At 42.5% G+C, this 14,261-nt stretch overlaps 1 protein-coding gene across 16 annotated transcripts in view; it reads left to right on the forward strand.

Moving 5' to 3' along the window:
- LOC129725280 (mucin-17-like) overlaps positions 1 to 14,261 on the forward strand; it is a 147,156-nt gene that overhangs the window by 112,389 nt on the left and 20,506 nt on the right. For 13 of the 16 annotated variants that reach the window (XM_055680884.1, XM_055680885.1, XM_055680880.1 and 10 more), the window contains 7 exons: positions 149 to 897; positions 1,056 to 1,120; positions 1,406 to 10,675; positions 10,731 to 11,004; positions 11,066 to 11,168; positions 12,645 to 13,277; positions 13,334 to 13,513. In XM_055680884.1, the coding sequence (XP_055536859.1) occupies positions 149 to 897; positions 1,056 to 1,120; positions 1,406 to 10,675; positions 10,731 to 11,004; positions 11,066 to 11,168; positions 12,645 to 13,277; positions 13,334 to 13,513 (11,274 nt within the window). The remainder of the gene's footprint in view (positions 1 to 148; positions 898 to 1,055; positions 1,121 to 1,405; positions 10,676 to 10,730; positions 11,005 to 11,065; positions 11,169 to 12,644; positions 13,278 to 13,333; positions 13,514 to 14,261) is intronic. The other 3 variants (XM_055680888.1, XM_055680887.1, XM_055680892.1) reach the window with 3 other exon arrangements.

Raw genomic sequence — 14,261 nt, forward strand, 5'->3', positions numbered from 1 at the left:
GTAAGTAAATGCTGTTAATTTAAATCTTAATTGGGAGTTGATTATTGTAGCAAGATCCCAACTAACAACGCTAACTAATCAGTCCCATTCAGATCCTTGATCGTCATTTTCAATTCAGCAACAATGAATAATCAAACTTTTCTCACAGACCAATCCTCAGGGGATACACTCTAGCAGCTCACTGTCGGAATCGGATGAATCCTACCTGAGTGACTACATCCAAAAGCACACCGTTCCTCTGCCGGATCTGTCATCTGATACTACCGGCTCTGGCCCGGAAGACGATTTAATATCACTCAAATCGAACACCACGGACACGACCTGGGAAGAGAACTGGTTGTTTAAAAAGCGTAAACTCAAAACTACGGAATCTGCCATAGCAATGCTCGTGCCATCGCCAACCGAGGAAGTGAAGGCCCTCATCGGAGACAAGAATGCCGATGAGGTGAGCGATCTGTCCGAGGCCGGATCCGATCTGGAGGATTATGATTCCGAAAGTAACAGTAAGGATTTGAACTTGTCTTCGAAAAGTTCAGCACCAACCACAGGCACTACGAACGACGATGCGGTACAGGATAGTCTAGTCTCGATTAATTCGATCCCTTCTAATGAGCCGGTTCTCTCGGAAGCCAAAAACAGTCTACTGTTAACTGAACAAGCGGGACGTGAGATGAATGATCTTATAAGTATGGAACCCACTAGCATTCCAGCAGAAGCGGCCAATTCGAGATTGTTGGACAGCAGACAGAACCATGAATTCGAGCTAATGAATAACAATATTCTTAAAGCAGAAGAAGTTGAAACGGATGATGTTAAACTTATGCAGGAACGACTTCAGAACATTCCGAAGCAGCGCGACAGTGAAGGAAATGTCCTGCATCCAGTTGGAATTGCTCGGTATGTTGAGAATCTATGACAGGCGTCGAATCGTAATGCTAGCTTTGCGCATGGCTTTCGCTTATAGTTGTAACTTTTCACCGGGCGATGTTTTGGTGTTTTTTAGTCAAAAAATCTGAAAACACAGGCAAAAATTTTGATATTGTTTTATTTTGCAGAACAATCGCCCCCACCGACGACCAAGCCTTTGAGTGTGATCGAAAAAAAATCCCAATAGATCGAGGTAAGAATGTATTTCAGTTTACCATAACATACGTAGGTAGGAAGCCTGCTAGTTAGGTTTATTTTAGCAAAATAAGAGCGAAATTGCGATCGATCGATTTTCGGTAGAAATATCATCACATACTAATACCCACTTTAACATTAGGTGTTGGACATAGATGATAAAACAAGATAAACTGCTGTCTCATTTTCGCTCCTCTTTTTAAGCAATTCAATCATGACTAGAGAGATAAAAAATGCTCCCCTGTCTAATCGATGTTGAACTTTTCATTTATCAATTACACAGCAAACACAACCTACGAACACACACGCACAAGTATTTTATTCCCATCCGTAGAAGTAGATCTCACAACTAATAGAGCCCCTAGTGTTAACGAACCCAATAACAATACTAATCCTAACCAAGCAAACACCAAGATGAACATAAGCATAAAATTGTCCAACACAACCGTGGAAAACTCCGCTAAGCTAGCCGATCAGTACCCGCAACCTCTTTCGCCGCATCCCATTGCGCTAACGATGACGGAAATCTTCGAGCGTAGCCTGAATCCAACGCTCACATCCATTTCAGAGGAAGACCCGGAGCCACTAACATCACCTCGGTGGATTTTTTCACCAGCGGACAGTTTCACAACTGCAGACGAAAACGAGTACCGCAGCATTTCGCAACAGAGTTTACAGCAATCGCTCGGTTCACTGGAATCGTCGATGTCGTACGAGTACAGTCGACACTACAACGAAGAGGGTTTGAGTTCCATTCGGCGTGGTCACGAGTCCGAGATAGATCCCACCCAATCGGAACCGGTTCTGTTTGATTCGTTAGAAAATGAGAGTCTAGATGCGACCACGCCTCCTTATCCGGATTCGTTGCAATTTACGAGCAGTTCGGCTGCAATTGGGGAAGACGAAGAAGAAGAGCAAGTGGTTGAACAGAGCTTGGAAACTGTAGGGACCGAAGATAGTGTGAAGAAAATAGGAGTGTGTCATGAGGATGATAGAACGGGTGAAACAGAAGATTCAATGATAATTTACGGTTCCTCAGCGGAAGTGGAGTTTGTGGATTCGAAGAATCAGGAGTTATCCATCTCCAGTGAACAGTTACTTGATAGTCTAGTTTCTCAGGAATCGCGGGGATCAAATTCTTCGCCGGAATTGTTGGAAGCTGTTAGTGAGCCAGAGACCTTCGTTGAACAGGAAAGTCAGGACATCGCAGAGCCAATTGTTGAAACATTAGCGACCCATGTAAAGTGCAATGATACTCTTGAGCTGTTAACTACTAAACGTCTTTCTATAGCTGGAGTAGACAATCAAGACATCCACGGAGAGTTGTCAGATTCAACCGTCGCAATAGTCACTCCTGAGGAAGCCCGTGGTTCCGAATCCTCTCCGGAATTATTGGAAGCTATAAGCGAGCCAGAGACTTTAATCACTCAAGATAGTCAGGAAATTGTGGAGGAGCAAATAGTTGATGCCTCACAGCAACATCAACTTTCTGCTCCTCAAGTAGTGGTTAGAGTATCAGATTCTTTCCCAGAGATATTAGAAGCTGACAGATCTCCGCTTGCTTCGAAGGAAGCTGGTGATCAACAAAGTAACACAATTCCAGAAGAGTTACCTTCTTCAGCTGATGCTTCTCAAAAAGAAAATCCAGCATTAAGTAAACCTGAAGTTGCAGAAGATTTGGTAAAACATGAAACTGTAGTAGATTCATCATCAACTATCGAGGCTGCACACCATCATTTGACCTCTCGGAAAATTGCTGGATCAGATTTTTCTACAGAAATAATAGAAGCTGACAGACCTCCGAACTCCGTCAATCGTGATTCGGAAGATCAAAGTAAGACAATTCTGGATTCTGGTGGATTAGATTCTTCTATCGAAGTATTGGCAGCAACCGAACCTGTGTCTACTGAAGGTGAAATAAAAGTCTCAGTTGAACAAGAAACTGATACTTCTCAACAAGTCTCCAATCCAATCCCAGAATTGTTTGACTCTTACAAATCCAACGAAAACTTTGATGATCAACAACAAAAAGGAGTTTCAGAGACTGGATTGAATTCTCCTCCAGAATTGTCAGAAACCAACACTAAGACTGAAAATCAAGCTGTTTGTGAGCTAGAGACTGATCTATTGGAAAATCAAGATATTTCTTTCCCTAAAGAGGAAACAGTTGTGGCTTCACAGCAATATCCTGTGTCTCAGGAAGAAGCTGATCCCGTGAAAAAAGAACAAATGGTTGAAGATGAAGTGAGCAAATCCGACTTTACTGCTGAAGATTCAAGAACCAACAAACGATTAACAACTGGCCTACAAACCACAGATGAACCAAAGTCTTTGAACGATCAGTTAAATCGAGAGTTTTCAGTTACGTCTAATGAGTGTACAACTGATGCTGAACAGCAAAAGGAAGCCAAGACTTTGTTTGTGCAAGAGAGCCAGGACGTAGCGGAGGAGTTTTGCTCCATAACTGATCAAATAGTTGACTCCGAATCTGCTCAAGCCACAGGCGATCCTGAGATTCCAGTTGATATAAAAAAACAAGTAATAACTGGAGACGATGAAACAATTAAGACTACAAAGGAAGGTTCTGTTTCTCAGGAAGCTTGTGGAACAGAATCTTTTTCAAATCCCTTGCTAGCAGAAATACCAACTGCAGGAGAATCAGAAATATTGATTGATCATGAAAAGCAAAAAACTTCAGAAAAACCATCTTTAGAAGAGCAGCCAGTCGAGAATGCACAGCAAAACTCTTCTCAGCACCCTCCAGATTTGCAACAAACCACCAAATGTTTGAATATTGATACTCAAGCTTCGGGTGAAGAAGAATCTATAGTTGATCAAAACATCAACAGCATCTTAACTGAAACAACAAATATTGCTTCACCACAATATCCTGATTCTCTAGAAGCATGTGTAGTAGACACGTCAGGGTCTATTTCAATCGAGCAAGAACAACCAGCCTCTCCAAGGGCATCCGATGCCGACGTAATTCTGACCACTGATTTAAAACCCCTGCTAGCAACAAAGACTCTAGTTGAACAAGAGAGCCACGATGAGTTTTGCTCCTTACCGGATCAAAAAGTTTATGACCCACTTGCTACATCTCAAGAATTCAGTGGATCCAGTTCTGTTACAGAATTGTTAGCCGAACGTTCTCCTCAGATTTTGGTGGATACTAAAAATCAAGAAATTTCAGTGGGAGAAAAAATTGATGCTTGCAAATTATTAGAAGTCGAACAACCATCAGTGACTGAAATACAAACTTCAAGCAATTCCGAAACTTTGATTGATCGAAAAGATGAGGAAACATTCGAAGAATCACATTTGATGAAACAAGTAGTTTGTGAATCTCAGCCCTCGGTTGGAGCAGAAAGTCCGGAAAATCTAGAGCAGTCTATCAGTCTAACGGAAACAGCTACAAATACCTCACAGCAATATTCTGATTCTCCAGAAGCCTGTAGAGTAGACACTTCACAGTCCTTATCAATCGAGCAACCAGACATTCCAAGAGCATCCGAAGCCGACAATACTCTGAAAACAGAAGTAAATCCCCCATTAGAAACAAAGACTGTAGTTGAACAAGAAAGCCAGGAGGAGTTTTGCTCCTTAACAGATCAAAAAGTGCATGATCCAATTCCCCCAGCTCAGGAAGTTAGTGGATCCAATTCAGGTACAGAATTATTAGAAGCTGAAGGTCCTCAAGCCGTGTCTGAGGAACTTGTGATGTTGGCTGAAGTAATAGTCGATGCTACACAGCAGCCTGTAGCAAATTCTCCTCCAGAATTGTTAGAAACCAACACTAAGACTGAAAATCAAGAAACAGATGTTGTTTCACAGCAATATCCTGTGTCTCAGGGACCTGAATTATTGGAAGGTATAGGCGAGCCAGAGACTTTAAACACTCAAGAAAATCAAGAAATTGTAAAAGAATCTGATACCTCACAACCTTCAGTAGAAGAAAACGTCGATGCTTGCAAATTATTGAAAGTTGAGCAACCTTTGGCGACTGAAATACAAACTTCAAGTGGATCCGATACTTTGATTGATAGAAAACATGAGGAAACAATCGAAGAATTACTCTCGATGGAGCAAGCTATGTGTGGATCTAAGGCCTCGGATGAAACAGAAACTTTCGTTGATCAAAAAAGTCCAGAAAATCTAGAGCGATCTATCAATTTACCGGAAACAACAACAAACACCTCACAGCAACATCCTGATTATCTGGAGGCAGTTGGAGTAGACACTTCAGAATCCATCTCCGAACCATCGACAGCTGGATTAGAAGCCTCCTCTGAAGCGAAGACTTTGGTTGAACAAGCGAGCCTGGAGCTGGCGGAGGAATTTTGTTCGTTAACTGATCAAACACCGCTTCCTGATTCTCAGGAAATCGGTGAATCTATTTCTTCTACAAAATTATTAGAAGCTGAAGAACCACAAGCCACAAGTGAGCCTAAAATATCGGTTGAGTCGAAAAGTCTAGTAACATCCTCAACAGAAGAGAATTCTAATTCTCAGAAAGTTTGTGGATCAGAATCTTCTACTAGACTTCTAGAAGACAACAAACCTTCTGGCACTGAAAACCCGTCTGCAAATGAAACAGAAGCTTCAGTTGAACTAAAAGAACAGGACACTTCTGAAGAGTTGTCCTCAGTAGAAAAACCAGCTGAAGATTCACAGCAACAGCTTGTTTCTCAGGAAGGGTCCGAATCCACTCCAAGAATAACACTAGAAGTTAAAAGTTTTCAACCTAGTGACAGCCAAGTTACGGAAACAGCAGAATTTTTACTTGATTCAGACCTAGTTGAAACTTCACAGCAAGTGGATGAAACATACTCTTCAGAATCCCTAGAAATCAACACACCTACGAATACAAAGACACAAGCCTCAAGCGAAGCAGAATCTGCAGTGACTCAAAAAAGTCAAAATACTCCAGAGCAATCTATTGCCATTACTGAGGCGCAATATTCTGCTTCTCTAGAAGCACAAACCAGCCAACAAATCTCAGTCGAACCAATTACTCCGCCTTTAGAAGAAGGAGCAGACGATGACAAAACTCCAGCAGCTGAGTTGAGAACCTCCTCCGAAGCAAAGACTCTGGTTGAACAAGAGAGTCAAGACATTACGGAGGAATTTTGCTCTCTACCTGAACAAATAGCTGATGACTCACTTCCCGCTTCTCAAGAAGTGTGTGAATTTGGGCCTGGCTTAGAAATGTTAGAAGTTGAAAATTCTCTGCCCACTGAAAGTCAAACAACAGATGAACTAAAAAATTTGGTTGATGTGAAAAATCTGGTAGTTTCTGTAGAATTGTCTCTAACAGAAAAACATTCGGAGGTCGCAGAGCAACATTCTGCAACAAAGGAAGTGTGTACATCAGAAGAAGTCGACAAACTGTTAAAGACTGAAGTACAAGTTGCAAATGAACCAGAATCTACAAATGATTTAACAAATGAGAACACTTGCGAAGACTTATCCTCAAATAAACTCTCAGCCGAAGCTACGCAATCCAATTCCGCTTCACAAGTGCTGGAATGTAAAAACTTCCAGCCTACTGAGAGTCAGTCCGTACAAGAGCTGGACACTTCGGTTGATCAAGTTTTTTCTGGAAAATCCTCCTCTACAGAAGAAAAAGTCGTGGCTGAGCAGAAAAATTCTGTTTTAGAGGAAGTGTGTGAGTCGGAATCTACTTCCGAGTTATTAGAAGTCAACAAACTCTCGGCTATTGATGTTCAAACCTCAAGCGAACCAGAAACTGTATTTGATCAAAGAAATCAGGACACTTTGAGTGAACAACCAGTGCAACCGAATTCTTCTTTCTTGAGTGTTAGTGAATGCGGTTCCGTCCAAGTCACGGAAGCAGAAATCAAAGTTAACGTAGAACGGGATATTTCTGCAGAATTATCTCCCTCAAATAAACAAGCAGAAGTAAATCAACAGAATTTGGCCTTTCGAGTGGCTGAATCAGATCCATTATTAGCTACTAACAGTCTTCCGACTACTGCAATAGAAGACAGTATACAGACAGACAGTTTAGAAACAATTGATCCACAAAATCAGAATCCAGCTAAAGAACCAAGTTCGGATGATCAACCAGTCGTGGTTTCCGAATCTACTTCATCAAAAATATTGGCAGAAAAAGAAGTCGAGGCTGTGCTGGAAATTGCTGCTTCTGAGGGAGTGTGTAGTTCCGATTTGACCAGTTCACCATCTACTGAGAATTTAGCCAAAGAAGCACCAAAAATCTTAGTTGATATAAAAACTCAGGATTTTTCTACAGAATCTTCAACTGTAAAGCAGGAAATCGTTACTGAACAGCAATATTCTCCTCCTGAAGTGTCTGAATCTGCTCAATCAGCATTATTAGACAATGACAGACTTCCGGACTTTCAAATACAAACCGCCGACGGTCCAGAAACTTTAATAGATATGAAAGTCCCGGATCTATCTGATGAACCATGCTCTAAAGAACAACCCGATGCTTCGGAACATAACTCTGTTTCTCCTAAAGTTGTTGAATCCGAATCCACGTTACCAATAGTTACGAAAGTCGAGGCTGTGCTGGCAATTTCTGCTGCTAAGGAAGTGTGTAGTTTCGATCCGACTGCAAAGTTAAAAGAAGCCGAATCTACTGAGATTCCGGTCACAGAACAACCAAAAACTTTAGTTAAACAGATAATCGTTACTGAACAGCAATATTCTGCTCCTGAAGTATCTCACTCCACCCTTCCAGCATTATTAATCGACGTCAGTCATCCGGACTCTAGAATACAAGTCAGCAGCCGTCCAGAAATTTCAATTGATATAAAAGACCCTGAAAAACCATGCTCCAAAGAACAACTCGATGCTTCAGAACAAAGTTCTGTTTCGCCTGAAGTTTTTAAATCCGATTCTGCTCTACCAAAGGTTGAAAGTCACCAGCCTACTGAGATTCAAACCACAGAAGAACGAGGAAACTTATTTGAAGTGAAACATCAAGTTGTTTCCAAAACTCCAGATCCAACAGGAAAAGAAAGCGAGGATGTGGTGGAAACTTCTGCATCTGAGGAAGTGTGTAAATCCGAATCGACTCCAGATTTAAAAGAAGTCAAAAAACCTCAATCTACTGAGATTCTAGTCACAGAAGAACAGCAATGTTCCCCTCCAAAAGTTGAAAGTCACCAGCCTACTGAGATTCAAACCACAGAAGAACGAGAAAATTTAGTTGATGTCGTTGAAGTCGAGGATTCGACTCCAGACTTAGTAAAAGTCGAAAAACCTGTATCTGCTGAGATTCCAGTTACAAAAGAACCAACAGCTTTGGTTGACTCATCTACCATTACAGAACAGCAATGTTCTGCCCCTGAAGTGTCTGACTCCGCCAGCCACAGTGTTCCGGATTCTAAAATACATGTCACCAGCAGTCAAGAAATTTTAATAGACAACAACGATCAATCAAAAGAAACATGCTCTAGAGAACAGCAAGCCACTGCTTCGCAACAAAATTCAGTTTCTCCTCAGGTTGTTGAATCCGACCTCGCTTTACCAAATGTTGAAAGTCATCAGCCTACTAAGAGTCAAACCACAGCAGAACCAGCAACTTTAGCTGATGTAAACAACCAAGATATTCCTACAGAATCGTCGACCTCTAGCGATGCTAAAATACAACAAGCCACCGGCAGTCCACAAGCTTCAATTGACTTAACAAATCAAGATATTTTAGTAGAATCACATACGAGAGAAGAAACAATCGAAACTGCGCAACCAAAATCTGCTTCCCTGGAAACAGTGAACGACGTTTCTATTTCCCAGCGAACCCTAGGATCGGACTCTTCTACTGAATCATTAGGCACCGAGAAAACATTGAAAAATCAAGCCACGAGCGAGTCAGAGACTACGGTAGATTTAAGCAATCAGGAATATTTGGAAGAATTATCCTTCTCTCTAGAAAACCCAACAGCTGATACACCTCCAACCAATGAACACCAACCCTTGGGTAGCCCAGAGACTTTAGTTGATCAACTTTCTACGGAGCAAATAACTTCTCAGAAAGCACCCAACAAAACTGATTCTTCTTTAGATTTGTTGCGAAATGAAAAACCTCTGATTCATACATTAAAATCCACAGGCGAATCCGCGGTTTTGGTTAATCAAGATAGTCAGGATATGACGGAACAATTTTACTCCCTAACGGAGTCTCCAGAAGCCGACAGACCTTTATCTGAGGAAAACCAAACCTTGAGCGAAATCTCTTCAACTGAACAAAATCAAGAAACAGAGAGTTTGGTTGTCGACCAAATTTCAGAAGAATCCTCCTCCTCAACTGAACCGATAAACGATGCCGTGCAGCAATCAGTCAGTTCGCAGGAGCCCGGTGAAAGCAGTGCTTTTTCCGATCAACAAACAGCACCGATTGAGGCTGAAGACACCGAAATTGATGAATCAAGTACTATTGGCCATGATAAAGAGTCGCTCTCTTCTTGGCTTTCAGAAGAATCAACATCTCCAGATGAAGCGAGCGCTGAATTGTTCATAGATAACCATCAAGGCTCGAGCGAGCCTCCGCTTCATGCTTCAGTGTTTGATTTAACCGAATCTTCCAGTCCGGAGGATACCTCAACGGAGGCGGTTGCTGGATCCATCGATAGAGCGTCCAGTCCCGAGGAGCTAACTGCAGAGCTAACGGCCAGCGCAACTCCAATTTCCGTGGTAACGCAACAGATGAGACGATACTGCGAAGAGCTTAGAGGCATTCTTCATCCCACAGCAGATCAATCAAATCAGAGCGAAGAATCGATCGAAGCGGTTGTTCCGGAAGAAGCTGTTGAGGCGACAGAACTTCTAATGCCTCTCGAGGCGTTCGAACTAAAAACTGCTGAATACAATCAGCACCTGCGCTGCATAGTCGAAGAACACATTCCTGTCGCCGAGTATGTCGAATGTATGGCCACGGAAACACAAACTGCCCCGTGTGATGCCTTGAATGTGATCCCTTGTGCCGAGGAACACTCGGTAAATGAGGCTCTTCTAGTGGAAACAACAGCGACTCCGGAGCCGATTTCTTTGCAAATTTACGAGAGGCAGGTAACCGCAACAGTGGAAGAGCTTCAGCCTGCCGAACTTCAACCTGAGGAACACCAAGTTGATGATCAAAATCCGTTCGAAATCGAACCTTCTTCGTGTCAAGCGGAGGCTGCGGAAATACCGTCCCAAGATAGCAGCCTCGAACCCAGAGAACAAGAGCCGCTGTCGTTCTCTTCGGAGCCACAAATCGATGATATCTCCGCTCCCTTCAACCAAAGCGACTCGGAACTGTCATCGCTTTCCTTCTCCATGCCGACGGTTTGTGTTTTGATTAACAGCAACACCACTAATCTCCCCCCAGCTGATACTAACACTGCGAGTGACCTGCATGAACAACCCCAAAGTTTCGTAACGGAGACCTCTCTCCAAATAGTAGATCATGATTTACCAGAATCCCCACAACTTTCAGCGCAACCAAGCGAGCTAAACAATGGACATGATTTCAACGACCAGGAACACATCGACGACAACCGGAACGATGAAGGTTTAATACCGGGTAAGCATAACACCTACCGATTTTGTTAAACGCCAGTAACATCTTTTCTGAACAGGGTCAATTGCCGAAAGGGAACATCTAAAATGGCAAAACGCCTCACCAATCGCAAACAATCCATACTCCCCGGATGTACTTCAGAAAAGGTTATCCGACTCCCATCAGCGTTCCAGTTTTTGCGACTTTGATCGACTGGCGAGCAAAAATTGTTCAGCTGTCAGCTTGGACAGTCAGCCTGTGATGGAAGTTGAAGTCGAACCCGAGGAGAGCAAAACCGAAAATGACCGATCACTGCAATCCGTGGTTGGCGGTAGTCCAACTCCATACACTAGGTAATCATCACTCCACATTTTATTGCATAACTCTGTCTTCAATTACGCTTGTGTTTGATAGATACGGTCGTGATTACTACATAAACGATGCCAAACGTGCCTCCGGATCGCGCAAGCTTTCCACGAATGTGCCAGCACCAACTCACAGCACCGACGATGAGAAAGTGAGTCACCATCCTAGTTATTTACCACATTCCAGTTCCTATCTCATGGAGAAGTTTCTAAACAACACCACCAGCGACAGTCTGTCCGAGATCAGCCCAAGGTCGTCTCCAGTGACTCCGCTGTCTATGCTGCCACCAGCGTCTTCTTCGCGAAGTCTCCCCAAAAACCGTCGTTCCTCTCCGAGACCCGCCTCCGTTGATTTGGGCTATTTCACTAAAGCCTCTTCCAACGCGGACAGTGAAAGCGATATCCCAGCGAGCGTTATCTCCCAGTTCGAGCAAGAAATGTTGCACAGTAATTTCAAGCGCGACAGTTTCCGGGCGAAAAATACTTCCACCCGACACTTCGTTCTCAATCCTATTTTCGATGAAAGTGTCCCCTGTGCGACAGATTCTTCCCACAGTCCGGTAGAAAAAAGTCGAACTCTTCCGCAAAGAAATCCCAGTACGTCCGCAACCGGGTTGCTCAGCCTACCGACTTCCCCTATGCCCGTGGTAGAAACAGTTTTCACCGATTTGGGAACACTTCGCCGTAGCACTAGCTTGCGAACGAGAAAAGACGATTCTTCTTATTACAACGAATATTAGCGAATAGTAAAATGGGTGGTGGTAGCAGAAGGGGGTCTCTGCTAGTAGAAGAAAGTTAAACGTGCCAAAAATAGGAAGGTGTTGAGTTTACGTTAAGTTTATTTTACTCTCGCATTACTTACGGTAATATAATAAAATATTCACTCAAACAAATCATGACTGCCTGATGTTATTAGAAGAACAGTTGGCGAAGAATGAAAGCAAATTTTTCATAGAAACAGAACGTGTTTTCGTCAAAAATAGTACACATACACACTGTAAACGAAACATTAAACATTACTGGATCTACACCGGTAAGTCCATCTCAACGAAGCTTAACTACAAATCGAATACAATACAATAAACGCATTGTTATATATGTTTACTCTAAGACTATGAGTCCCCGTAGATGTTGAAGTCGGTAGAATAGAACATTTTCAGGTGATGGTACAACACATTTGAACAAAAACGTCATTCAAGCTCATCTTTTTACCTGTGCAATCCTTGATCCACAAAAATACTACACGAGCTTATCATTGTATCATTTTAATATAAATATGCAAAATTTGACTTTTAGTTCTTCCCAAAAAAAAACAATTGTCTTCTAATAATACTAACCAGCAAATGTTCACAAGTTTCAGTGTCATATACAAAAGGTTAATGATTTTTTTGTGTATTCCAAATATTCTTATTAGCAAACGGATGTCGGTTACCAGTGTATTATCAAACCCGGACTTGTTGAGTTTCCTCGAATTTTTCAAAAAAGAGTGAAAGGTTCTAATATTTTCTAGTAATATCGAAATGAATTTAATGAAATTACAAAATTCCCAACAATAACTAATCGCAATAGACTAACACAATTCATCATTTAATTCCGCCACTTGAAATAACCTCCCAAAACTCTGTCAGTCTCTTTTCCTCTCGCAATCACAGGATCAACGGGTGAACGAACGCCACTCGCCTACCTTGGGTGCGAGTACCAGCAGCTACGAACAAGTGACGCCCGGTAAACAAACCGAAGACGTTTTCTTCACAGAGGAAGAAACCCTGGAACATGTTTCGGCGAAAAAAATTACGTTACCGGAGGAACCAATCACTCCCCAGTCGCTGGAGTCTTTCTCGGAGCTCAGTACGAGTAATTCACGAGCTGACGAAAGTTTGACCTACAGTGAAGACTCCGATATCACACGTATCTACGAGATTGGCACCGGGGAGACCAAATTGGTTCACGGACCGAAACCGGTTCCGGCCAGTAACGGCCAACCGATGGGAAACGAAGTCGTCTTGGAAGAAATTCTTGAGATTATCAGTACCCCGGTTCAGTTCGAAACTGATGAAAACAATACGGATCTTCGTCCGGAGAGTCCAACCATCGACCGCAGCCACCTGATCAAGCCCCGGTACGTTAAAATAAAGCAACTCTCGCCGGAAACGATTCGCTTTTTCGCGCCGAAGAAGGCGTTCACACCCGGCGGAAGTAATCTTACGAGCACATCTCCTCTATCGAAATCAGCAACGGATTTTACTGATCTATCGCTGCAGGTAAATTTGGAACGATAACCATTTTAGGTAAAATATTTCAATTGTGACTATTCCAGCAATCCAATCAATACCATTCCGCGCTGCACATAGATTTCCCCGCCTCCCGTAGCGTGCCGTCCCACGAGTTTACCATCGAGAAAGAGGTGAGGGACGTTTTACCCTCGGTCAAGGAGCTTGCTAAGTGCTACATCAAGCCAACGGTTTCAGAGGTACCAAAACCAATCCTTAGGCCACGGGTAAGTTTAGCTGCACTCATTTGTGCCGTTCAACAGCGCATACTATAGCAAACAGAAGCTGGTGGCAATTATCTTCGAATATTTGCAGGGGCGAAAAATTTAAAACAATTTAAAACTCGAATCATAAGAATAAATTAAATTTTCGGCAGTTTTAATTTGTACTGCTGTTTTCTCAAAATTGTCGAGTAAATAAAAAATTATAGGATAACATTGGACTTGGACTTCGACGGACTAATACTCAGGCAAACGTTAACGAATAAGAAACAGTTTATTGAAAAACGATTCTAATGATTGCACATCTTGACCTCTTGACTGAAAAAATGCTCCATGAGCGCATGTCAACTTCTCAAGACCTGCTTGACAGTGCCTACTTCGCCACCTCGTTTTGGTTATGGAGTCCAACTATTCGTCGGAGGTCTTCAAATTTCGAAGATGTCCGCCAACTGGTTGTCGGTAAATATAGGTTCCACTTGTATGCGTTCAGCTGCGATGTAGTCGCGTATAAATTAGTGCTTGATGTCGGGTTTTGGGACATCCCTACGCAACTTCGGTTGTCCATATAGATAATCCGTCGCCTCTCATACAAGGCACTGGATGGTCATTCGAAACTCGCGCATCCACTAGCAGCAAAAAATAAACAAAAATCAATTTTGATTTGAGCTGCTTCAGATCTAATTTCTTGCAGCGTTTCCGTAACGTTTTTTCACTAATGTATATAGTTTATTACCTAGTTTTTGTACTTATATAT

This window comes from Wyeomyia smithii, chromosome 2 (assembly GCF_029784165.1).
Source record: "Wyeomyia smithii strain HCP4-BCI-WySm-NY-G18 chromosome 2, ASM2978416v1, whole genome shotgun sequence".
Lineage (NCBI taxonomy): Eukaryota > Metazoa > Arthropoda > Insecta > Diptera > Culicidae > Wyeomyia > Wyeomyia smithii.